The sequence below is a fragment of the Pollachius pollachius genome (genome assembly GCF_949987615.1).
Source record: "Pollachius pollachius genome assembly, contig: scaffold_273, whole genome shotgun sequence".
Lineage (NCBI taxonomy): Eukaryota > Metazoa > Chordata > Actinopteri > Gadiformes > Gadidae > Pollachius > Pollachius pollachius.
This window is the reverse complement of record NW_027641510.1, coordinates 7284-34377: the sequence shown is the minus strand read 5'-3', so window position 1 is coordinate 34377 and position 27094 is coordinate 7284. Positions and strand designations below refer to the sequence as shown.

Genomic DNA, 27094 nt, shown 5'->3' with positions numbered 1-27094 from the left:
GGAGAGAAATGGCGAGAGAGTAAGAGAGAGAGAGAGAGAGAGCGAGAGAGAGCATCAAAGAGTGTGTAAAAGATATAGTCTAAGTGCTTTTGGTGAGCGTTTACAATATACACCAGGAAGTGTTTTGAGACAGAAGGCACAGCGGCGTAGACAGCAGTCGTGAAGCAGACACCACTCACGGACGTCTCACCGAGAAACTAAATTCAACTTAAGGTGCTCTAACTGAGAGAAAAAGACAATAGTTAATAATGCACATTTGAAAGAAATAAGTCAACGACAGATTCACGTAAGGCGGCGGTCACAATCCTTGGCTACCCCTTCATAACAAATAGGCTGGGAAGTTAGCGAGAGGAGTCACCAAGTCTCACTCTTCATTATGGAGGACGATGTCCGCTCAAACATCAGGAACATGCCTTTGAGTCTCGATGCTCGACATGCTCTCTATGCATGTGTTGAGATATTGAATGGCAGTATATTTAAAAGGGTGATAATCGACATTAATAGTGCATTGTCATTAAGATTTCCGTTTCAATGGAAAGTAAAAGTACTATTTTTAAATGTATGGATACCACGATTTGAGCTTCATCGGTTGATTAACTGTGAGTTGATTAACATGGTGGTTGATGAGGGTCAAACCACAGCATTTCACTGCTAGCCACCCCGGAAGTGAGTATTTTCAAAATAAAAGTTTGGTATATCGATAAAGACAACGATCAAAACAGAAGAACAATCTACTTTGGGAACTTAAAACTTTGCACAGTGCTCTGTATCGACATTCCGACTAGTCTTAGCTCAAAAAACATAAAAATCAATAATAACTATATCATAACCTCTTTTTGTAAGCATCTTGAAATAAAAAATAAAACATAAAAAGTATTTTTCTGCGTTTTTTCATCTTTGCTTCTTTTTCTTGTTTTTACAAAAGCTACACATATTCTACTGGGAGGTCTATGATTTCTGTTAGTGTTTTTAATGATTTCCCTCCTACCATTGTCTTTTTCTTTTCAAATAAAAGCAAGAGGTTAGGGGAATCTACTCGTCTAGATTATACCAAGAGTATGTTTAGTTTGAGTCCCGCGCGGGGACATGGATGCATGTTTCTAGTTCGTCTTCTTCCTCGTGTCAGAGTTTCCGTCTCTTAAACGGGCGTGTCAGTCCATTGTGATCATGAACGTCCGGTGAAAACATTCCAGCGACTTCCTTCAGCTGGTCTCCACTGTTTCGTTCTTCCGTTTAGTTACGCTTGGTTTTTTTGATTTCGTTTAACGTAGGAATCTCTGTCAATCTCCGTTGCGATGGACATCAAACTGCAAACACGCTTTCAACACGTAATAATTTAGCTCCCCATCGCAGGTAGGCGCTGCTCCGTCCATTGTCATTTTCAGTTTTTCATAACTCGCATAATTGCTCTAAAAGTTTCACTATTCACAACACTCCAAGAACCATTTTCCGTCCAATATACTTATATCTTTTAAAACTGTATATTCAGATAAAACATCCAACCAGATCGTCGACCCGATAGCGGTCTACAATCTCCCTCGACGTTGCACGATAACAGCCACTATAACAGCTAGCCAACTAAAAAGATCTACACAAAATGCTCGTTCATCTACGCACTTCTTCTCAAACTTCTAGGAACACTTTTTTTTTAAGACAAACACAGTCAGGATTTACAGTATAGGTGAATCTGAACAAGAAGGTCGTCGTCCTTAACTTGGCCGCCGCTTTCATGCGGAGAGAATACTGAGCAGTAAAGCTGAGGTTGGCTTTTTTTTGTCAAGTGCGCCTTTCACTTAACAAAACATTCCTTAACGATTCTTGTTTTTTTTCCTACCAATCTCAGGACATCTGCTGTTTTCCTTCCAACCAATCGTTTGGTTCGTTATGACGGCGCAGTGGCTTACTGTCCAATCGAGAAGGGCATGCTTGTTCGCACCTGACTATGTCACATTCAGTGACACATTTAACAGTACAGCAGTCAACCGTAATAATGAATAATTTATAACAATAACATCAATTATGAGTGTTTTGAAATGCCCGTACTACCTGGAAGGGCTGTGGCAAATCAAGCACCATTTAACATGTTTGTTGCAGACATTTTCCTTAACTTAATATGAGGCCCCCTTGGGGTAAAATTCAATTGGACCAAAAGGAAAGTGTAAAATGTCCTGAACTTGAGAATAACTGTTGGTGAGGACAACCATTGTGAGGACAACACTGTCATAATGTGAGTAAATATTTGATGGAATACTAAACATAAATATTTAGCTTGGCCTTGTTTTACCTCTTCTCCCTAAAAAGGTTGTGAAAATGAATCCTCAGGCAGCATTACTTTCCCCTGATCACTTCTCACCGCGCTTTTACAGTTCCGCCATTTTCCCTTCTTCTTCTTCCGTTCAAAAACCCTTCACCACCTCCCACTGCTCTACCTGACGCCAGCCTTAGTCCGCCCCCACCCCCCCCTCCTCCCTCATCAAGTGCTCGAACCCCAGCGACGGGGACCCCACCTCCTCCGGAGACCCCCCCAAGCTGCTGTCCTCCTCCGGCGGCTCCAGCTCTCCCTCCTCCTCCTCCTCCTCCTCCTCCTCCTCCATCTCCATCTCTTCCTCCTCCTCCTCCTCCTCCTCCTCATTGCCCTTCCTGTTCTCCTCCGGCTCCGTTGCGTTGCCATGGAGCTTCCTGGACAAGGAGGCCAGGGCTGCCCCCTGCTGGTAGGGGCCCCCACCCAGCGGCTCCAACCCGGCCTCCGAGAGCCCGTTGTGGGTCTGGCTCACGCCGAGGGGCCCCTGGTCCTCGCTGGCCTCGCTGGCGTACCTCCATATGGCCATGGGGTCCGGGGCGACGCGCTGCGGGCGCTTGGCGGCGCCGTCCTGGTCCCCCAGGGGGCCGGAGGAGCCCCTCTTGCGGCGTGACTTGCTGGTGTGGTTGACCTGCAGGTGCATGGCCATCAGCTCCCCCGAGGAGGTGCGGAACGGGCAGAACAGGCACTGGTTCAGGGGGTCCGCCGCCGCCGCCGCCCCGTCGTCCTCCGCTCCGTCCGGCCCCGGGGAGGTGCGGCGGGAGAGGTCCAGCGGTTCGAAGCCGCCGCCCTCGCCCTGCGCGGGCCGGGGCGGCCCGGCGCCCTCGCCCCCGTGGTGGTCGGCCCCCGTCCCGTTGGGCTGCGGCGGCGGCGGCGGCGGCGGCGGCGGCACCATGCGGCTGGTGGTGAGGGGCTTGCGGCGCGACACCTTGGGCGCCTTGGCGGGCGGGGACTCCCTGATCCAGCCCCCCTCCAGCCCGCCCTGGTAGAGCGCCCCCATGACGCCCGACAGGTAGCGGTACTGCGCCTCCACGTCCACGTCCCGCAGCGCGGCCAGGGCCTTCTGCTGGTCGCGCTGCTCCGGCACGCCCAGCAGCCAGGGCTGCTGCTGCTGGGGCAGCTGCCTGGGGCCCAGGCTGTCGGCCAGGGCCCGGTGCCCCTGGCTGTGGCCGGCCCCCGAGTGCCCCCCCTGGTGGTTCTGGGAGCGGCCCTGCTTGCCCAGGCCGTCCCGGCGGGGGGCGGCGCCGGAGGGGGCCATGGTGTTGACGATGGTGGGGGAGTTGTTGGAGGAGGCGGAGGAGGAGGAGGAGGTGCAGGAGGAGGAGGTGGAGAGGGCGTTGCGCTGCTCGCGGTGGTGTCTCTGCAGGTGGTACTTCAGGGAGCCCGACTGGGTGCCGGCGTAGTCACAGTGGGGGCACTTGTAGGGTCTCTCGCCTGGGGGGAGAGAGGGAGGGAGGGAGACACCGGGGTGAAACTGAGACTCTGAGACTGAACTCACTCCCTGACTCTGACATGTTGCCGTGAGGGTGAGTCGGGAGGGATGCTGTCGGTGGCAGTGTTCGACGACAACGTTTGTTAGTTACAGTGTTGCATGAAAGGGTTAGTGTAAGTGTACGGGCTAGGGTAAGATGAAGGGGTTACTAATGGTAACATGACGGGGAGCGTAAGGGTCAGATGAAAGGGTTAGAAAGCTTTAGTATGGGTCCGATAAAAGGGTTAATAAGGATTCAATGAGAGGATTAGTAGAGTCTGGTTAGTTAAGATTAGAAGTGTAGATGAGATGGTTTAGGATCAAAGCAAGGGTAGGGGTTAGGGTAAGATGAAAGGGGTTAGATGATGGGGTTGGTTAAGATGTGAGGTCTGGGTATAGATGAGACAGTTAGGATCAGTAGGAGTTATGGTTAGATGAAAGGGTTAGTTAAATTCAAACACAGCAGCATAAATAGAGAAAGCGCTTAGGTTAATTCAGTTATTACAGTGTACATTTGCAGACCGGACTAAGCATGTAAATGGCAGCAAACCCCAAATGTAGTGCTAATTTAATCTATTCTACTAGGCAGTTCACTTCAAAAATAATATTCTATCCTATTGTGTAGTTAGACTCAAAGCCATACTCTGTTCTACTGAGGTCATTTAGCGAGTTTTGCTTTCACAGCCTGCAGTTCCAAATGTCCACCAGTAGATGGCCTTATTTTACAGAGTATAGGCACAGGTTGCCCAGATAAACCTGGGAGCATTTTTCAGCTGTATGAAGAGGAGATAACTGTTGCATCTGAAAATAAAAAAGTGATCTTTATCGGTGAAACAGCAAAGTAACTATATTACACAAATAACACTCCACTCTATAACAGCAGAGATCTCGCCTCCCATCTGTCCACTAAGTCAACACTTATATTGGAAAACTAGGCAAGATGGATTCCTGAAGGGCTTCGATTGTATTCATAGGCTAAAGTGTACCACTGTGCCAAGGGAGTAATATTTCAACCTGTTAAATAAAGCTCTACTCAAATGTCTTTCTCTTTTTTCAGCCCCCTTCTTCCCAAGTGAACACGTGGTTCGTCATTTGACAGATTGAAGAGATAGCTCATGGGAAAGGCGTACTGTATGCTGCCTGACGCACAATAGCGTGACTGTGTGGTGGCAGGTGCCATGGCCTATAGCTAACCGCTAAGCGCTGGGGATGCTCACACTGAATAGCTTTCATTGAACGCCTCCTGGGAAACGCCACGGTGGGATTCAACTGGCGCTATGATATGCTTCGCTAGCGTCCCTCCTATATGTGCTGGGTTCTTATAAATGAATGGCAAAATATAAGAAAAAGCCCTCTTAGGAAATGTTTGACTGATGAAAAATGATCCTTATCAGATTTGCCCTTTTATTGTTCAGGGATATTAAGTGTGAAGAAAGAGTGTTCCCCGGAATCGGAATGTGTTGGAACTTGATACCCGGCCTGTACCCGTATCAGCTGTCTGTATCTTTGGACGCACCCAAACCTACACATGCTATACCTAAAAAGATCTGTGATGCATTGCGTTTAGTACAAACACCAATGCTTGCCTTTTCATGTGAGACACAAGAGACACGCTTTTAGCGCCACGCTCATGTTTGCTTAACAAAATGACAAAAGCTTGGCGACAATATCTTACTATCTAGCAAAAGTAACATAGCATAGGGACGATAGGTTAGCATGGTGACCATAGCTTAAATTAACAACGCTGCAATAGTGACCCGACAGCCAAGTGGTGATAGCTTAGCAAAGAGACCATAGCTTAGCATACGTTAGCAAAGAGACCCTTTCCAAAGCAAAAACACAACAAGGCTGTCTGGTTAAAAGCAGTAACACTGGCATCTGGGATGGAAGGTTCTGGTGGAAGTCTGGTGTGTTGTTGCCTGTGGGCAGTGCCTCACCCGTATGAACCCTCAGGTGAACTTTGAGATGGTGTGAGGATCTGAAGGCTTTACCGCAGTAGGGGCAGTCTTTTACCCCCGAACCCCGCACACGCTCCCGGGATGCAGAGCCACCACCACTGGCCACGGGGGGGACCACCGGCAGGCCGTTCTCACCCGCTGGGAGGGGAGGGGGACACGGAGCACATGGATGTTACACACATATAGACATGTATTTATATGTATATGTATTCTCTGAACATACCTGCTTTGATGCGGCAGTGGCTTTATCTGTACAGCAGTGTAAACTGTTCTACCAATTAGTCGTTTATCAGACGCTTGTAGCTAAAGTGACTTTCAGCGGATAGAGACACATCCTAGTGAGGAGCAGGTCATAAGGGGGCATCCTGCTCAATGATGCCTACAGGTAGACCGCAGAGAGCTGGGACTCCAACACCATGACCAGGAGAAAATAATGGTTCTGGATGCAGTGAAAACATCACATAGTGAGAGGGACGACTACACTCAATCATGACCTTCCCAGAACGGTTCCGCGATGGCTCTGGGAGTTGTGTTACTGGCCACTCATCGACTGATTTGGAGGGATCAGAAGAATCACGAGTGCTGCATAGCCCTGTCGCTGTCGCAAATTATATTTCTAACCGTCCTATAACCATCACTTGACCATCCCATAACCATCACATCGCCATCAGTATACTATTACACAACCATTTCATATTGATCCAATATCATCACAGTACCATCCCATAACCGTCACCTAACCATAACCATCACCACAACCATCACAACAACTATTACAATACCATAACCGTCATCTGGTTTCCACTAGAGTCTCCTGACATGGCCCTGAGCAGCAGTAGCAGTGAGTTAAGAGGCGGGCTTTATGAGCTCCGTACCGTGGTGGCTGGAGATGGCCGGGTGGAATCCTCCTGCGGACCCCGCCTGTCGAGGTCCGGCGCTTGGGGGTTTGGATCGACCTCCTCCTCCTCCTCCGGCTCCTCCACCTCCACCTCCTCCTCCTCCTCCTCCTCCACTCCGTCCTGACGCTCTCCCGCTCCCGGCGCCCTCCTCTCCACCGACCCCACCTCCTCCTCCTCCTCCCTTCTGGGGTCTCTGGACGTGGACGCGGGCGTGGACCACCACCTGCTGCAGGCTCCTGAAGAGCTTCCCGCAGTCCGGGCACTCCCAGGGCCCCCCGCCGGCCCCGGCCCCCGTGGAGGCCACCGTCTCCTGCCTGGGGCCCAGCCCGCCCAGGTAGGCCCTGACCTGGTCGGCGTCGGCCAGCGCGGCGCTCCGGCCCTGGGCTCTCTGGCTCTGCTGCTGCTGGCTCCTCTGGTTCTGCTGGTTCTGCTGGGCCTGCTGCGCCGCCAGCAGGCTGCGGGCCACCAGCTGCCACATGGCCACCTGGTCGCCGCCGTCGGCCGCCGCCGCCGCCGCCGCCGCCGCCGCCGCCGTCTCCATGGTAACCCCGCCGGGCCGCCCCCCCGGGTCGCTCGCGCCGCCCATCTCGGCCACCTGCGCCACGGCCTGCAGCCGCTCCATGCAGCTGGCCCCGCCGCCGTCCATGGGCAGCCCCAGGTACCCCAGGATGGCCGACTTGCCGGACCCCGGCACCAAGCCCCGGCCTCCGTGGTCGCGCTCCGACCGGCCCCTGGCCCCCCGGCTCCCGCCGCCGCCGGCCCCCCGGCGCTGGGCCAGCAGCAGGCTGGAGTAGAGGGCGTTGAGGGACTGGCCGCTGACGGCCCCGGCGGCGGAGGGGTCCAGGCCCGCCGCCGGGCTCACACCGAGGCCCCCCAGGCCGGCCTTCAGGCCCAGCTTGTTGAGGTGCACCTTCATGTGGTTCTTGAGGAACCACGGCTCCTTGAAGCCACGGCCGCACACCTGGCACTTGTGGTCCAGGGAGTCCTTGTGCTTGCGCATGTGGCCCTTCAGGAACCACGACTGGGTGAAGCGCTGGCCGCACGTGTCGCAGCGGAACGCCGGCAGGGCGGGCGCGGCCACCGCGGGCGCGGCCGGCGCCGCGGCGACCGCGACCGCCGCCGGCGCCTGGGGGGTGGGCGTCGGGGTCGGGGTGGGCGTCGGGGTGGGTAGGGGCGTTTCGGGGGCGGCGGCCGCGGCGGGCCGGGAGCCGTACACGGCGGCGGGGGAGGGCGGGCGGCGGAGGGCCGGCGCCGGGTGGCACTCCCGGAGGTGGGCGGCGAGGTCGTCCTCGCGGCTGGCGGAGAAGGGGCACAGCGAGCACTTGTAGGGGCTGTGCAGGATGCGCACGTGGCGCGCCAGCTCCGACGCCGTGCGGAACTTGCCCTTGCAGGCGTGGCAGCGGAAGGAGGCGGCGGCGGCGGCGGCGGCGGCGGCGGCGGCGGCGGAGTACGGCGAGGTGACGGCGTCCTCCGTCAGCGGGGGGGTCAGGGGTGTGACGTCAGCGGCCCCCGGGAGGCGGCTCTTGTCGTGGCGTAGGACCTCCGTGTCGTCGGGCTCCGCCTGGTCGCGGAGCTGCTGGATGAGGGTGGAGGAGGGGGCCGGCGGGGGCGCCCGTTGGTCCCGGACCCCCTGGTGGTTCTGGGTCAGCTGGGCTTTGGGGGGGGGCCGGCTGCGGCGGGAGCCCGGCGCGGTACAGAGGGGCGGCGCGGCGCTCGCGGTCCAGGCTGTGGGCGCGCGCGTGCAGCGACAGGATGCTCTGGAAGCGGAACCTCTTGCCGCACACCAGGCACGGGAAGCGGAGGGCGGGGCCCGGCGAGGCCCCCGCTCCGCCCGCCGCGGGCGTCACCCTGGGGTGGGCGCCGCTCGCGTCCTTCTGGAAGAGGTGGAGGTCCAGCTCGTCGCTGCTGCAGCCCAGGCCCCCGGCCCCCCCGCTCTGCCCCGAGGCCAGGGCCAGCTCCAGGGCCCCGAAGCCCAGGAGCCGGGGGGCCTCGCGGGCCACGTCCGGGGGGGAGCTCTCCTCCGGACCGGGGCCGCTGAGGGCCTCCTGCGCGCCTCTTCCTCCCTCCCCCGGGAAGAGGGCCACGGCGGGGGTGGGGGACGACGGGGGCCCCCCCTGCAGCTCCATCCCCTCCGCTGTGAGGGGGTCTCCGTCGTCCTCATCCTCCTCCTCCTCCTGCTCCTCGTCTTCGTCGTCGTCGCCGTGGTGGTGGCGAAGGAGGAGGTGGTCGTCGGGGGGGAAGGAGGGGAAGGGGGAGAGGGGGAAGTAGTGGGCGGCGTCGGAGCCCAGGGGGGAGGCCCCGGGGGTGTGCAGGGGCAGGGGGAGCAGGGAGAGGGGCCCCTGCCCGCCAGGGGGGGTGGGGGTGGGGGAGGAGGGAGCCAGGGGGCTGTGGTCCAGGGAGGGCAGTGTGGACGGGGAGGGGGGCTGCTCACACGACAGGGCCAACACACACTCTGGAGGGGAATCCATTCTCTGGGAGGGAGGGAGAGAGGGAGGGAGAGAGGGAGGGAGGGAGAGAGGGAGAGAGGGAGGGAGGGAGGGAGAGAGGGAGGGAGGGAGGGAGAGAGGGAGGGAGGGAGGGATTGAGGGAGGGAGGGATTGAGGGAGGGAGGGAGGGAGGGAGGGATTGAGGGAGGGAGGGAGGGAGAGAGGGAGGGAGGGAGGGATTGAGGGAGGGAGGGAGGGAGGGAGGGAGGGAGAGAGGGAGGGAGGGAGGGAGGGAGGTAGAGAGGGAGGGAGAGAGGGAGGGAGGGAGGGAGGGAGAGCAGGAGGTTACAGGGAGGCATGGTGGGATGAGGTGGGGAAGGATGGAGAGGGAGAGAACGAGGTTGAGACGTGGTGGAAGACAGAGAAGGAGAGGAGCGAGAGAAAGGAGGAGGCAGAGTGGTATTAAACGGCAGAGAAGCAGACAGAACGAGGAAGAGACAGATATGAAGATGAATACATGTGAGAAAAACAAGATAAGCAAAACCACAGACAGGCATACAGAGAGATACCGACAGAGAGAGATACAGACAGAGACGGATGCAGATACAGAGGGATACAGACAGATAGAGAGACGGATAGATAGGGTTAGGTTTTTACTTATTGTGCTTTCGCAATATAAATGTATATTTTCCATGCAAATAAAGTAACTGGCATTTTGAGATAAGGAGAGAGAGACAGAGGGAGAGAGAGAGACAGAGAGAGAGGTCTTCCAGAAGAAGACGAGGTGCAGAGAGATGTATTAGCATGTTGTGCATAATAATCTAGCTGCATGCTGACCTTGACCTAGTCTGATACACACATACACACACACACACACACACACACACACACACACACACACACACACACACACACATGCACACACCCCCCCGCGCGCTTGTGTGTGTGTGGAGGCTAAACAACCGTGTGTGTGTGCATGTATGCGTTTGTGTGTGTGTGTGTGTGTGTGAGTTCTTACCAGCAGTGTGTGTGACGCTGTGCCATTCTTTGCTGTCTTGACTGAGGGGAGAGGATCCAAACGTAGTCCTCTGCGGAAAAACAAAAAACAAAGACATTAATCACCAAATAATCTGCGACATCTGTTCATAAATAACACAACGCCTGCTAAGACTAATGCTAATGCCGTAGCCTGGACTGCACTTTATACTGCAACACAATTCAATCAATTAAGAGTAAAAGCATCATTTATGCCTGGCACTTCTCTTTTATATAAGTATAAATTCCCAATAAAGGCATCCAAAATAGGGCCTATGTAATTAATTAACTCGATGAATCACCACGTTGCTTATCAATCTCGTTAACAACCACGGTAAATAATTACTTAAAAGAAATGACAACCGAATGCACTTCTACATTGACTGGCACTCGCTCTCTCCAGCTCACCCTGTTTGCTTGCTTCCTAATATAGTCAACAAGCAACCCTTACAATCATACATTTCCTTTCAAATAATCGACCAAAACTGTATTTTTTAAAATGGAACGACTTCAAAGGGGGGGCTTCTTCTTGAAGTGGAACCCCGTGGAATACATTTGAATACATTCTGTACTTCCAAATTCTGATTCCGTTGTGCTGAACTCTGCCGCTGCTATGGAGCGTAAACTAGTACGTTCTACCCCCCCCCACCCCACCACTATAATCTCTGTTTGATCTCACGTGCACATGCAGGTGTATGCAGAACCAGAGACAGGTGCACACCTGTTCCCTCACGTGCACTCTAATACGTGTGTGTGTGTGTATGTGTTTGTTTTAAGTGTGCATATGTTAAGTGTGTGTACGCTATTTTATGTGTGTGTTTGTGTATTAAGTGCAGACATTAAGCGGGTGTTAAGTGTGTGTATGTGTGTGTGTCGTTGTGTGTGTGTGTGTGTCATGGGAGTTAAGGGCACCACAGGACGTGCACTGTCCCAAACAGGATGGGAGTGAGATGTTTGGCCTTCCCTCGCACGCCCTTCCTGTGTACTCATACAGCTTGAACATACACACACACACACACGCACACGCATTCACAGACATACATACAGACAGACACACACACACACACACACACACCACACACACACACACGCAATCACAGACACACACACACACACACACACACACACACAAACACACACACACACAGTGTTTTCTGCTGTGTCACAGTCAGCTGAAATGTAATACAAATGTTTGGATGGTTTTGAGAAGACAGAAGTCGAACCAGGGCCTGGGGCTCCAACAAGTAAACATTAACATATTATACCAGCAGCTGCTGCAAACATATGCATCGTCTAAATAACGCAGGAGGAAACACGATTCTGGGACGTTATGATTCAAAGATTCATTCCAGAGCATATTTTGCGTCCTTGAAGTAGTAAAAAGTATTTCCAGGGAAGACAGGATTACAGGGCGGGACATGACTTACAGTATAACCCCGCTAAGTATCGGATTGGCTAACGTGGGGGCGCCCACTGCCTGCCTACTGGCTACTCAGTTCACGACTGTGTTTCTATTGGTTGGAATGTTTTGCCTGCCTGCTCGGACACAATGACCCGGTCACAAATATGTTTCTGTAAAATGATTGGATTTTTGCAAAAAAGCAAAGGTAAAAAATAAGCCAATATTATTCTTATTTATTGGACTGCGTAAACGTCAATATTCCCACGGTTTAATTCAACTCATAAATATCAACAATATCGATAATAATAGAATGTCCTGCCTTCAGAATCAACAACCTTATCAATAGATATTCAAACAGAAAATATATCATTCAATGTCCTGGGGAGAAAACCTCCCCATCAAAGATTCTGTTTGTGTGTGTGTGTGTGTGTGTGAGAGAGAGAGAGAAAGCTTGTGTTTGTGTGTGTGTCTTTTTGATAAAGAGATAGAGAGAAAGATTGTGTTTTTGTGTGTGTGTGTGTGAGAGAGAAAAAGATAGTGTTTGTGTATGAGGTTGTGCGTGTGTGACTGAACGAGTGAGTAAGTCTGGGTGAGAGTGAGTGAGTGTGTGTTTGCATGTGTGCATGAAAGAGGTTGTGTGACTGTGTGATGGTGTTTTCTCATCGTTGGGTGTGTGTGACGCTAACATCCACGCCATTGTCTGTGTGTGTGTGTGTGTGTGTGTGTGTGTGTGTGTGTCACTGTGTGTGTTTGTGTCAGAAAGAGCGAGAGAGAGAGACCCGATTCTGCTCAGAGAACCGACACATTTGGCAATTTTTGGTCGTCTTTGTCTTTCTGGTCGTTAGGTTGGAGCAGGCGATGATGTCGCCCACGACAACCGTAAAAGGTCATCGATTGCCGTGGCGATACAATGGCGGCCTGTGTGCGCAGGTGGTCGTGTAGGAGCCGAAGACTGTTCTCATATGTGTTTGCGTGAAACCGTGTGTTTATGTATGCATGAGTGCGCGCACGTGCACACACACCCTTGTTTGTGTGTGTGTGTGTGCGTGCGCGCTCGCAGCAATGACAAAGACATTCTCCTGTAGCCAGTTGACATTTTAGCTCAGCGATGACTCATTGGGGTATCACACCATATCAATCTCACACGTGCACGCGCCCGAGCACACGTGTGCATTTACGCACTCACTTCACACACACACACACACACACACACACACACACTTCCTAATCCGCCATTATTGTTTTTCCCCTCTTCCGTGTCTTCTTTCTCCCTCCATTTATTTTTCTTTCTTTCTCTCTGATTCATTCCCTCCCATCCCCCTCTCATTCTCTCCCTCAACCCCCCCACCCTCCTCTATCCGCTCTATTATTCACTAATTTTCCTTTATTCTCTCTCCCTCTCTCTCTCTCTCCCATTCTCTTCCTGTGTCTCTCGCTCCTGCAGTGTTGCCAGTTGGCTGGGAGCCAGGGAATGCTGATATCAGCTGGTAGAACGAGCCCTGCCAACATGGCGAAGTATGGTGAGAGAGAGAGAGAGAGAGAGAGAGAGAGAGAGAGAGAGAGAGAGACTGATTTGACTCTGGCTAGTTAAAAAAGCTGAAAGAGAGAAGAAAAGGAAGAGAGAGAGGATGATTTTGCATTGGTTGCCAACATAGTCGGACATGTTGGTATTTTTGGGGTGAGGGGGGACCGACAGACAGAGAGAGAGAGAGAGAGAGAGCGGAATAGCTCACAGAAAAACATCTGGATAAAGATCGCAATGCATTTTCTCAGGTAAAAAATAATCAAATGTAAATCTAAACAATATTTAAGATGACACACACGCCCGCGCATGCGTGTGTGTCTGCGTGTCTGCGTGTGATGACCATTGTCATCTGAATATCAGCATCACAATGCCACGGCCCTCCCCTGCTGTCACGGCAACCCAGCATCCTCAAATTAGGATGGATGGACCCTCGAGAGATGAAAGTGTGGGAGAACGGGAGGAGAGAGGAGAGAGAGGGGAGGAGGAGAGAGGAGAGAGAGGGGAGGAGGAGGGGAGAGAAAGGACGAGAGAAGAGGAGAGGAGGAGGAGAGATCAGGATAGGGTAGAAGAGAGAAGGGAAGAGAGGAGGAGAAAGGATGGGAAGACAGGAGAAACAGAGGGAAGAGAGAAGGAAGGGAGAGGGGGAGAGGAGGGAAGAGAAGGTGAGTGAGTAGAGAGGGGAGGAGGAGGGAGGGGAGATATTTAAATAAGAGGAACATTTTACAAAAGTCCTTTACCTTTCCACACTATGCAATAAATAAGAGGTGGTTTGGAGTGAATAAAGTGTGAGTAGGGTGACCTAGATCCCCCCTCCAGCTGGAGTTACATCTGGCCAATGCAAGCAGCTCTCCCTCCATATTGGGGATGGAGGGAAAACACAAATAAAAACCACAATTACAAAAAATACAAACCCACAATGCTGGAGCTTGAATCCAACAGGTGGTGCACAGATGGAAGCTAAGCGTTTTTTGGACTGTATGTTATAGGTGCCCAAAAACATCCCAAGTGGATATAAACCGAGTGGAAGTGAGCTGTGTTTTTTTCGGTAAAAGACGTGGGATTGGTGAGGCAGAGGTGGACGCAATCAAATCTAAATCGAGATCTGAAGGGTTCAACCCAGGTGTACCATCCAGATTTAGCGACAGGATTACGTTCACAGCTATATATATATAGATATATATCTATCTATATATATATATGATGTAATTTAAACAGACACGCGATATGTGACACATGTCACAGGCCTTCAAAGTTGCAAGCACTACACATTGCAGTCATTGAGCTTAAATACTTAGGCTAAGAAACCACACACGCACAATCACACACACAAACACACACGCACACACACACACCCCTCTGGCTGGTTTAGTTCGCGGCGCGAGTGTGGACCTGTGCAACTACATTGCAATTAACGTGGCAATTACGAAGTGAAAAGCACGTCGTCATAATGCGATCCAGCCTCCGTGTTGTCATTACCGTAATGTTATCACGGAGTCGGAGTTAAACGAACAACGCTAGTCCGCAATTACCTCCTTCCCGGTTTAGCTCTGATGACACAAGTGTGGGGAAGCCTCCCTTTGGTCTGCACACAGACACACGCAATCACACACACACACACACACGCAATCACACACACACACACACACACACACCCACAGACATATGTATAAATATATGTCCTCATTTTTTATACAATACGCCCGCACACACGTTGACTTGTCTGTATGTACTACACCCACATTATCTAATCTTGAATTATATTATCAAATATAACATTATAAAATGGGGCAGGGGCGAAGCCTAACCTGTAGGCATCCAAGAGCAATATGACCCCTAACCCCTACCTGCTCCTTAATGACCTGTCTCTGTGTTCACTGTCTAACCCCTACCTGCTCCTTAATGACCTGTCTCTGTATTCACTGTCTCCTTAATGACCTGCTCCTTAATGACCTGTCTCTGTATTCACTGTCTAACCCCTACCTGCTCCTTAATGACCTGTCTCTGTGTTCACTGTCTAACCCCTACCTGCTCCTTAATGACCTGTCTCTGTATTCACTGTCTAACCCCTACCTGCTCCTTAATGACCTGTCTCTGTGTTCACTGTCTAACCCCTACCTGCTCCTTAATGACCTGTCTCTGTGTTCACTGTCTAACCCCTACCTGCCCCTTAATGACCTGTCTCTGTATTCACTGTCTAACCCCTACCTGCCCCTTAATGACCTGTCTCAGTGTTCACTGTCTAACCCCTACCTGCCCCTTAATGACCACTCTGAATTCACTGTGAGTCACATGATGAACTCAATCTCGTATCCAGCTACACTAGTTAGCCACATACATTCTGCTTCTTTACATTCTACATATAATAAGTACATAATTACACACGGGCACTGCTCTTCTTATGATAAGTCACACATCAACCACATGATGGTACCGCCACTGCACACAGCCCAGGGAAGTGGACGGCAGCCGGTGTGCCTTGAGGCGAGACGAGGTGTGCCGGGCTATTTTACACATAATCCTGACATAATAACTGATGTCATCGTTACTATTTATGATCTGATTCATGATTGATTCTCTGGAGTTCAATTTCAAAACGTTATTTGACGAATAAGCCGTACAAGCCCGTATCCATGTGAAGCTTTTTTAGACACTGTGTGCTAATAACCTTGTATATATATAATCCTAGTAATGAGAGACGTTTTTCATATCATGCCCTACAACTAGTGACCCATTACAGCTCGGTAACCACTACAGTAACACCAAAGGCCTCTGACCACTGTGTAACCCCCCTCCTCCCATGAACTGTGCTCCCGCTATCAGCCTCTGACCTTCATGCCCACTGTGTCTTTATATCCCCGGAGCCTCAGAGGCCCTGGAAGGCGGGGGGATCCCTCTCCTGTGATCCTCCTCAGGGCTTCTCCCTTGATCCTTCAGGGAGTTTTTCCTTTCAGTCCTTGGGAGGGCTGAGGGCGAGGGGGGGGCGTGGCCTTCTGAGACCGTCGCCGTGATTCACCGCTATACAAATAAAGACGAGCACCTTTAGGATGTCTGGTAAAATATGCTGCTTGTATGTAATTATGGGTGCAATCTGCGCACACACAAACACACACACACACACACACGCGGTCTTAGGTGTTTGTATGCACATACAGACACACACACACTCACAAACACACACACACGCACGCACACACACACACACACACACACACAAACACACGCATTCGTAGGCGTTTGTATGCATACACACACACGCACACACACTCATGCACACACACAGACACATGCACACACACACACACACACTCCCACACCCATATGTAAATCCAATTACAAACACACCCCCACCCCCACACCTACAGGCATTTAACCACACAGACAGACAGATAAGTGGTCGCTATGATAATAAGCACAAATAAAAAGCTGAGGCAAGTCCCCATTTATTCCACTTCCTGGTTGCTCCAGAGAGTTAAGCCGTGTAAAGAGCGCCAACATCGTGAGGACGCACAGGTCCCATCACGTCCTGGCCCTCACAAACACACACACACACACGCATACACACACGCACACACACACGCACACACACACAGACACACACACACACACACACACACGCACACATAGACACACACACACACACAGTGTAACCGGCAGGGCATCAACCGCTGGTGTTGTGATGTGTTGTGGAGACGTGTGCGCGCGCGTGTGCGGTCTGGCCGTAGGTGGGCTGATGTACGCTGCGGAGCCACGCGCCCCTAGGTGTGAGGCCCCAGGGTGTGAGGCCCCAGGGTGTGAGGCCCCCGGGGTGTGAGGCCCCGGGCGAGACGCGACGTGGACGAATATAAACGTTAGCGAGTTTGTTTTCCCGATGTCTGTGGGTAACGGCAAGGGCCGTACAGTAAGCGCCTGTGTGCGCTGTTTGCTTGTGCGCTGTTTGTGAACCACTATGTCAGTGTGTGTGTGTGTGTGTGTGGGTGCGCGCGTGTGTGTGTGTGTGTGTGTGTGTGTGCTTACTATTTATAAATAGCCATGTGTAAGGGCTCTGTGTGTTTGGACTGCTTCGCTGCATCTCTCCTCCATGTGTTTGTTTATAAGACTCAGACGATGTACAGATGTGGGCAAATAGTGTGCGTGTTTGTAGCAATCAGGATTCAACTGCACATTCCAGGCTGTGTGTGTCAATGTGGCTGAATGTTGAAATATATAATGCATGGGAGAGGGTGTGCATGTGTGTCTGTGTGGGGGATTCAGTTACACAGTGTTGGACTTTGTCAAGTCGAGTGCTTGTGTGCGTATGTGCATGCACAATGTATATATACACGTACTTATGCGGATGTACTACTGCTTGTGGAGTAAGAGTGTGTGCTTTTGTGTGTGTGTGTGTGTGTGTTTGTGTGAGTGTTTGTCTGTGTGACATTGGGTTTACTCGCATGAAACCCTTAAATCCTTTGCTGCATTATTTGTTCAGAGTCCCATGCTACCATTCACACATCACACACTTCACACACACCCGGTCACACAGGAGTCATCCTGAGGCTGAGCGCCAAAGTATCATAGGGAGAGAACCCGAGAGTGAATAGACTCACACTGCAGAGAGGCTCATTCACTTTCTATAGAGAGAATGAGAGATAAGAGGATGAACCGATAATGTGACATATATAGACTACATATAGTCTAGAGAGAAGAAGAGAAGGAGAAAGAGAGGGAGAGAGAGAGAGAAGGAGAGAGAGAGAGAGAGAGAGATTTAAGACATATAGAGAGAACAAGAGAGATAGATAAGAGAATGAACCGATAAAGTGACAAACATATAGTCTTGAGAGAGAGTGAGAGAGAGCGTGAGAGAGACAAACAGAGACAGACAGAGACAGAGAAAGACAGAGAGAGACAAACACAGAGACAGAGCTATAGAATGCGAGCGAGGGGGAGCGTTTGAGGCAGAATAGGTCCAGCCCCTGGGTTCTTTACGTGACTAATGCAACCGGCGTGTGGTTTTAAACACGCTGGCGGTCACGCGGCAAAATCTCTCCCTCTCTCTGAGGCACACATAACTACTTCCTCCTCTTCACCTTTCCCTGAACCTCCCCTCCTCCTCCTCCCATCCCACCCCCCGTCTTCCCACGTTCCCTTGTTTCAACACCCCCCCCCCCCCTACCAAATCACCATCACCACCACCCACACTCCTCTTCCTATTCCTACTCTTCGTCTTAAGAGCGCTGCCCGTGACTTCGTCTTACACATAACTGTCCTCTCTGCCTTTGTTTTGTGGAGCATTACAGAGTCTGTCTGCCTCCTTTCAGCGGGGTCTGCACCATGGGCCGTCTCTGGATGGGGGGGTCCCTCTTCTGGGGTCCTGCTCTGGGGTTATCTCTCATGATAACGGGGTCTTTCCTCTAAGGCCTTGAGGGGGATTCGGGTGAGGGGGTTAAGGGTCCTTTTTGGGGGCCTGTGAAGACGTTTAAGTCCGTAAATCTCTCAATGTATTTATATATATAAAGATACATCTATAGCTATGTATAGATATAGATTTTTCTTTGTTTAGTCTGATTACACGTTACTTCATTTTTTCTCAAGTCGTGTGTAATCAATCTTCTTTGATTGTACCTCTCAAATGGTTCTCTGTAACTCCGATAGTTAATTGCTATTTTTAGATGAGAAAATATATCTGCTTCCTTAATTACAGACGTGAAATTCAGGGTTCAGGATTAAACGCATGTTCCTGATTCTTCTTGTTGTGTCGTTTACGTTGTAAAGACCTTTTGTGTTGCTTAGCTGCCCGAAAAAGCGCTTTATAAATAAAGTTTGATTGATTGAAAGAGAGGGAATGAGAATCTCCAACAGTTTCCTCTCTGGTCCACTTATAACTCCTGGACCTGAGAACCTAAGTATAGAAAACACACACACACACACACATACGCACGCACGCACGCACACACACACACACACACACACACACACACACACACACACAAACACACACACACAGCGCTCTCCCTAGGTTTCCCAGCACCATGGTGGTTATCACACACTGCGCACTGCAGAAAGACAGTACGGCCCCCCACCTCTATCCTTGGTTAGTTGATTAACTTATAGACAGTTACTGCGTTGATTATGAATTAATTAGTTACAAACAATCAATTATTTTTGCAGTATGCAAAAAAAATGTGCTGCATAAAGCTTCATAATTGCAAATATTTAGTTGCATTTCTGTTCATAGTGTCGTCCGCTTACTAGAGCAAAAAATACCTCCCTTTAGGTCCTGGCACTGTCCATTAGTTATTCTGACATTTTATAAGTGACCAATTGATTTATCCATCCAAATAATAGGGAAGATGAATAAATGAATGGCCACTGAAAACAGCAGTTAATTAGCCCTCGCTGAACGGTGCTGTGGAGTCAGTGCTGCTCCAGGACAGGCTGGGGGAGGCAGACATGTAGCTGGGTATTAAGGTCCTGACATGCTCAAAACAAGAATATGACCAGGTGAACTGAGCACCCAGCACACTACGGCCATCGAAGGCCAATGCGACGCTCCCATTTGGCCAAGTTCCTCCCAGTTTATGACTGCAGACACGCCAATTTAGATTTTGGTTTAAGTATAACTGGGAATTGAGGGTAGAAGTACTAGGTATCTCATGCCATTCAGGATCCCTAAGAGTGTATATATATATATATATATATATATATATATATATATATATATATATATACATACATATATATATATATACATACATATATATATTTCCCTGAACCTCCCTCCTCCTCCCGGCCCACTCCACTGGGGGTGGGTATATATATATATATATATATATATATATATATATATATATACATACATACATACATATATATATATATATATATATATATATATATATATATATATATACATACATATATATATTTCCCTGAACCTCCCTCCTCCTCCTCCCGGCCCACTCCACTGGGGGTGGGTATATATATATATATATATATATATATATATATATATATATATATATATATATATATATATATACATATATATATATATAGACACAGACTCTTAGGGATACACACATTAACTGCTGTTATAATTCTGCCGGACCCCCTGTGGGTTAGACAGAGCATTTACTAAATAGGACAGACATACAACTGACCTGGTTAGTGGGAGTAATGAGCTGGGAGGGTTCAGAGGAACCAGGAAGGTGGGAGAGGAAACCGCTTTTTTTGCAGTGACAGTGAGGGAGACGTCGACAAACGTCACTTGTCAATCATCATCATCAAGTGTTTTTGGGATCTATAAAAGAACAATTGTGGAATATATATTTTTGCATTTTCCGCACATGCTAATGTTTCCTTATTGGTCGTTAATCTCTTTTCATCTATGTTATTTTTTTTACTCACTAATCACTCTTAATTTCTTCCTTTTCCTCCCTTGCCCTGCTGAACCCCAGGTCTCCCCCTGCCTCCCTCCCCCTGCCTCCCTCCCTCCACTAATCTCACCTGCTCCCCCTGAAGGGAATCCTAAAGGGACGACCGTTGTATGACAGATCTGACTGACGTCGGGGATCGCAGCGCGAAGGAAGATCCAACGCAGAAAACGTCGGGGAGCCGTCGTTAAAAAGCCGAGAGAGAAACGACACAACACAGAAAGGCATGAAGACTTCCCCCGGCGCCTGACAGCCGACGTGCTCAGTGCTCAAAGGCTCCAGGCAGACGGGGAGACGACAGAGGTTCTGAGTGATGGTCCGTGTGATGGGGAGACGGGAGCCAATCCTTCACAAGCGTACAAAGTGATGGGAAAAAAAAATAACATGGACCCCACAAAGGCCCCCCCTCACATCCACCTTCATGGCCTTCACCCCCACCTCCTCACCAAACACCACCCCAACTACAACGCCACTCCAACCAACAAACCCACCGCCTCCACCGCTGACTCCTCCACCACCCTCACCCTAGCCTCCCACCTCCACCCTCAACATCTCTCCCACCCACCTCCATATTCTCAAAGTCCCCTCCCTGGTGTTACCTGCATGTCGCTTGATAGATATAAGAGAAGAAGAAAGGGAGCGAAGTGGAGATCAGAGACACTAAACCGGTTTGATTAAACCAATTAAACACACCAGGTGTGCACTCACCGAAACCAGTCGGTCAGGGAATGAAATACATCTCCCAGAATGCTTTGAGCCTCATGAACTTTGACGCGGGGTCACAGCAGGTCAGCTGGTTCTCTTCATAGAGACAGATTGTGGTGTAATGGGGAGGTTCTCAAACTGCGGGTTGCGACCCATTAATGGATCAGATGAGGGGGCCAACTTGGTCTCTGGACCGCAATCCTTTTTTTCATGTAAATGCATGCTGATGCATTTGATCATTAGCACATTTGAAGACTGACAAGGGGAAAACTGTGTTGACGTGCTTTACAAAGAGAAAAGTCCCTCGGTCTCATTTCGACTGGTGTGGTAATAAGCACATACTGCTTAGTTTACTGCACTAAGTATTTGGTGGGTCCCGGGATAGCAGGACCGCCACAGTTGGGTCACGGTTTGAAACGGTCTGGGAACCCCTGGTCTTGTGAATAGAGACGACCCCTCAGTCAACCAGGACTGCTTAAGTGTCCCTCTGCAAAACAAACTCAAATGAGCCACGCACGACATACATACACAAACAGAAAAAAAAAAAGACTTCACTGGAAGTAATTACACATTTATCCCATTTTCCCCAACCATCTTAACTAGAAAAAAGCATTGTGGATTCTTATTTAATTCTACCTCTTTACTAGAAATGTACACATAGTAATCCTCTTTCCTTCTTTTATAGAAGAGTAAACCCATTGTTACAGTTACATATTTTTCTGCTCTAGTACTACCCGTGCGGTACCTTTCATCTCTTCCGTCTTCACAAAGAGCGTATATTTCCCTACTCACTCGTTAGAAAAGCACACCTTGACCTGCACTAGAAAAGTACACCTTTAATCCCCAGATTTCCTTAACCACTTCCGACTGACAACTCACACACACTAGGATAGTAACGACTCCACCATGCATTGCTCGAGGGCACATTGGCAGCGTTAGCTCAGCGCCAGCGACAGGCTACCCGCCTTTCCCCTTGCTACAACAGGTAGCGGCGGTTTTAGATCCAAACCTGTTACAACACCTTTTTAGAATTATTTCATTTTTTCGATCAGCCTGAGGCTGAACCACCGCTCTGCTCTCCACTCTTGGCCTCCAAACCCAGGGGCTGGGCGTAGCCAGGGACCGCGACAGACAGATCAGAGGCCAGAGGCACGAGATCCCCGGCTCCCGAGCCACGACGGGCCCCAGCCAGTGGCACCGTGACCTCCTTAGGATGCGGTGGTGTCTAAAATTATGATCTCAGCCTTCCGTTCTGGGGCAGAGACTTGTCACTCTTAATGCGAGACGTTAACCCAGTGCCGGCCGACCCTGTTTCGTGGCCTGCGACCCCATTTCCTGGTCTTATGTGTCGACTTCCTACAGTTTTGTGTGTGTGGCTCTGCTACCACACAGGAGTCGGCTTAACCTTATCAACGCCAAGTGTCCCGCTGAACGTCCTTGCACTGCGATACCACAAAAGTGATATGTGGTCGCTTTCTCGTGGCTATGAATCATCGCAGCCTGCAGTCTATTTGCATGCACTTTTTATGAGACCTTTTCAAACCTTCAAACCCGACTATCGGAATCGTATTGCCGAATATCTATATCGTATAAGTCAGCAAACTCCCACGACCCCATATGCATCCCGGGGCAAACCCAAGAGGGCTCCTGACCCACAGGTTGAGAACCACTGGGTTTGAGAGCGAGAGAAATAGAGAGCAGAAGAGAGAGAGGGCCAAAGAGAGGCAGATACAAACCACCTAAGATACAAACTTCTACTTGTCCGTCTCGGCCGGCCGAGGTCAGTGTTTTGCCTGGATAAACCATTACACTAAAAAAGCCCTTAATACCTTAACGCGAGCGCGTGTTGCTACTATTAAAGCACGCCTGGGAGCGCTCTAAATACAGTACGCCGCTAATGCGGAGGAACGCTCAGAATGTCAGGAGATTGTCCCTGGCGGAGGGCAGGCAGGTGCATCTCCCACTACGCACTAATGACCCAATTATATCAATCAGAAAACCCTGATTGGTGCTACACTTATCTACTCCCTCTGTTCCTCTTTTCCTTCTGCCTCTAAGCGCCACCTGGGCAGGGGTGGTGTATGTATGTGCTCCTCGAGAGCATGGAGGTAGCGGTGCAGTATGTACATGGGGTGGTGGAGCAGGAGCAGGAGGAGGAGGAGGAGGAGGTGGTGGTGGTGGTGGTGATGGTGGGGGACAGACGTTGAAACTATGGGAACAAAACCAACAGGGTAAGAGGGGCTTTAATAAAGAGAGAGAAAACCATTAGTCCCCCTCTGCTCTCCTCCTCGTCCACAGCCCGGTTGTGTACTTGCTCTTGGTTAGCGAGCGCCTAATTAAAATGCACAGAGACTATTCATTAGATTATTGTGTATGGTACAGCAACCTGTGTGGGTGGGAAAGTGCACTCAAATATTAGGAGGTTGTGATTGTTGTTGCTGCTGCTGCTTGCAATCTCTAAAAACTAAACTCAAATACAACAGTAGAGTAGAAATGTTCCAATCTGTGCTAACTTGCGTTATTGCAGGTGATTATTGCAACTTAATAAGATTAGCCTGAACAAGAGAGACAAGGAGGGGAGAGATGAGAGGTGAAGGTAGCATGTGTTGACAAGCCAAAAATGTCAGCCCCCGTTTTTCCCCCTTTCTCTATCTCTCACAAACACAACTCTCTAAAGTGTGGGATTTTTTTAAAAAATAAAAATAGGGTTGTTGGCTTTTTTTTCTAAAAGGATTTCCTATGAAAATACTACGGGACGTGTTGGGAGTGACTGTGGTCAAACCGAAATGACACGTCGGTCTGCGCCTTATCTGGTGAGGAATTTCCTCCTCACCCGTGTGATGTGCGTCAATAACGTGCAACCATTTTCAGTCGCTCTTTCCCCCTCTTTCCTCTCGCGGCCATCTCCTCAATTAGAACACACGTTAATGAAATAAATAACGATCAACAAACAATGCTCGGCCCGCGCGCTTTAATAAAACACCTCGAATTAAAACGTGAACGTGAACCACCAGCTTGCGGAGGGTCGTCCGTGGCACATTTATCACGTAAAATCGCGATAAAAAACGCGGAGATCTGGGTGAGTTTGGGTCGTCACCGAGAGAAGTCGGGGGTGGCGTGTGTGTGTCATGTAACCTATCTATCGCTCTCTCCTCGCCTGCTCCATTTTGTTCCTAAATTTTCTATACAAAAGACCAAGGGAGGGGAAAGACGAGAGGGCGAGCAGGGAGAGGGAGGACGGGAAAAGTGCCATCATGGATTTCATCTTGAATCCTCTGCCAATCTCCGCCGACATTACCCCCAAAAGTGACATATTAGAAATCCCATTTTTTGGGGGGGAAATGTGGACAGAAAGCGGTGACTTATATCGCCACGGTGTGAACGCACGGGGGGTGGGGGGGTGGGGGGGTTTGAACGCCACACTTGCTACTTTCTTGTGAAATCACTTGCTTGCAGTCTGTAGACAGCGAAGGTAATCTTAGGACAACTATAATACTACTAACCTAAAAACAACCTCTGGGGAAACTTTAGCGAACCAGGATAACGTCTTCAGAGTGACTCTGTGGCGTTTGGCGCATATCTTTGATACAAAGTGGCAAAGCTTATCTGGAAAACAATGCCATACATGTGTCCTAATACAGCCTCCAACAAAAGAATTAGTCGAGCTAATCGCATTTACCTAGAAATTACACTCGCGGTCGCTTTGTAAACCACTGGCCAACATGTTTAAATCTACTTTAGCGGAGCCGAATGCCTGTGGCTTATCGGAATAGAAATAACATGTTCTATAACATGAGCCATTCGATAAAGACACTTTAGTCAAACCTTGCGTTAGGGAAAGATTAACGGGAGATCGCGGAGAGGTGGGTAGGTTGTGTAAGGCATTCACTGTTAATCCAAAGTGCTCATTTCAGTGCAACTAGGGTGCACAGTAGGGAAAAAACTTATTTCAAATAAGTTCAGTTCTCAAATGCATCCTGAATTACTTTTATACACATACACACACACCATCATTGCAAGAAGTGGATCATTATTACAACAATGCGATTTAACGTATGGGACTTACAGTCGTGTCGCCTAGTACTTGCAAAACCTTAGTCAAACTATGTCATGCACATGCTTTTTTTCCACCGTTTTTGTCATGTCACGGCGAGAATGGGTTTTCATGGGCTACATGCATGCGCGCACATACACCGGCTACATACATGACGTTCAGTGCGTGTCATGTATGCGCGAGGTTACATACATGCTCCACTATAGCCTGGCGGGACGCGACGCCAATCACTCACACACACATCAGAACTGCCAGGTGTAAAAACTGAGACACTGCCAAATAAAACCGAGTAAATGTAAAACGATGCATTGAACAACAACTATGGTGTCAGTTATCAGACCGGTGAAGGCAAGAAAAAAAAGTCGTCGACAGATATTTTTGTTTTTTTACGTGGAAAAACAACAACAAACGCAGTAAAAATGTGAGAATTTTTGGAAATGTCTTTTTTTTTTACCGGATAGCGACGCGTTGCTGTTTCATGTCAGCCAAAAGTAGATGTAAATATCCACCGGATGGTTATTGAGGTGAATAAACGGGATAAAGCCTATATGATGAAAGTAAAGACTCGGCGTACTTACGGGAGAGGCGGCGAGGAGATTAATGACACGACACGTCATGATTACGTTTCACTTGAATTAAATACATTACGAGTTGGGAAAAAAATGGAAATCAGGGTTGTATACAAGCATACGCCGTTTCCCCCTCCCCTCGGTCTCTCTCTCTCTTTTCTCTCTCCTCCCTTTCTCTTCTCTCCCTCTGTCTTTCTTGCATTTTTTTCTCCACAGATCCATTTATTGTGCAGTAGTTTGTGAATAGGGGAGCGGTAGGAGTGGGTGGGTGAGCGATGTAGGATGGAAATGTAATTTTAACCGCACAAGCACCATTTTAAAACGCGTAGGTCACACCGCGGGGCAGCGGTGCCGAGCAGCCCGTGCAGCAGGCACCTTCGCGCGGCTGTTTTCTTTTAGATTTGCGGTATTTTTGGACAATTTGGGAACACGATCTAAAAAGTTTCCCAAGGATCAAAGTATTGAAAGTGAGCAACAGACCGGAAAACGCGATTAGAAGCTTTTAATAGGCACCCGGAAGCACATGCACACACACTTTTTGTGACCGTTTTTAAAAAAGCAGGTGGCATAGTAAAGTTGTATCCCAAAGTTGGTGTCAGGTATTCCCTGGCACTAAAGTAACGGTGACGTCAACCCTTCTCCATATGACCTTTGCTTTCCGTTGAATGTAAACCTCGAGCCTTTCACCAGCACGGAATTCAACTTTTATCAAAGGCTATTTCCCTCTCCCTCTACATTCTGTATTTCTACATGGGCGTTCGCGCGAGGAGAGTTATGTGGCCACGTGGGCCCGTGCGTGCGTGAAGTGTACAGCGTTTTAAAGCAAAGCCCACGCGCCTATCCACCTTTGACCCCTGGCAGGGCACACCTCCACGAGCATTGAGTTTGGAGAGTTTCAACGTGTCACCAATGCGTTAAAGCGACCGTTATGTAATCACAAAAAGGGAAAAGGAAAAAAAAAGCACATACAAGAAATAAATAATCTATTTTAAAAAAAAAGTAACACATTGTTGTATATTTATAACCCACGACGGGCAACGGATATTTTCTTTTTATCCATTTCCAGGCTTGATGTTGGGAAAATATAAACATTTGAATTGGTGAAATGTTTGTTCTGACGCAGACGATATCTCCAGGATCATTGTAATCCTGTTATTGTGTATCTGAGTCTGGCTGGGGGAGAGTGGCATATGTGCAGTGCATGCTGGTCCGTCTATGGTAAATCAATGCCTGTGTGTGTGTGTCAGATTTTGATTGTGTCTGGGCCTACTGGCGTGTGCATGTGCATACATGCATGCTGCCCTTCTAATGTATTCCAAGCAAGCTTGTGTGTGTGTTT

The 27094-nt window shown here is 49.7% G+C and overlaps 1 protein-coding gene across 1 annotated transcript; it reads right to left on the bottom strand.

The window, feature by feature from the left end:
* Positions 1-2441: 2441 nt before the first annotated feature.
* znf219 (zinc finger protein 219) lies at positions 2442-25830 on the bottom strand (the record flags this gene model as incomplete). The annotated part of the gene is given in 6 exon segments (XM_079759205.1): positions 2442-3733; positions 5708-5866; positions 6604-8285; positions 8287-9098; positions 10072-10141; positions 25641-25830. Coding segments are annotated over 6 exon segments (4041 nt in total). The 5' UTR covers positions 25667-25830.
* Between the last annotated feature and the right edge of the window lie 1264 nt (positions 25831-27094).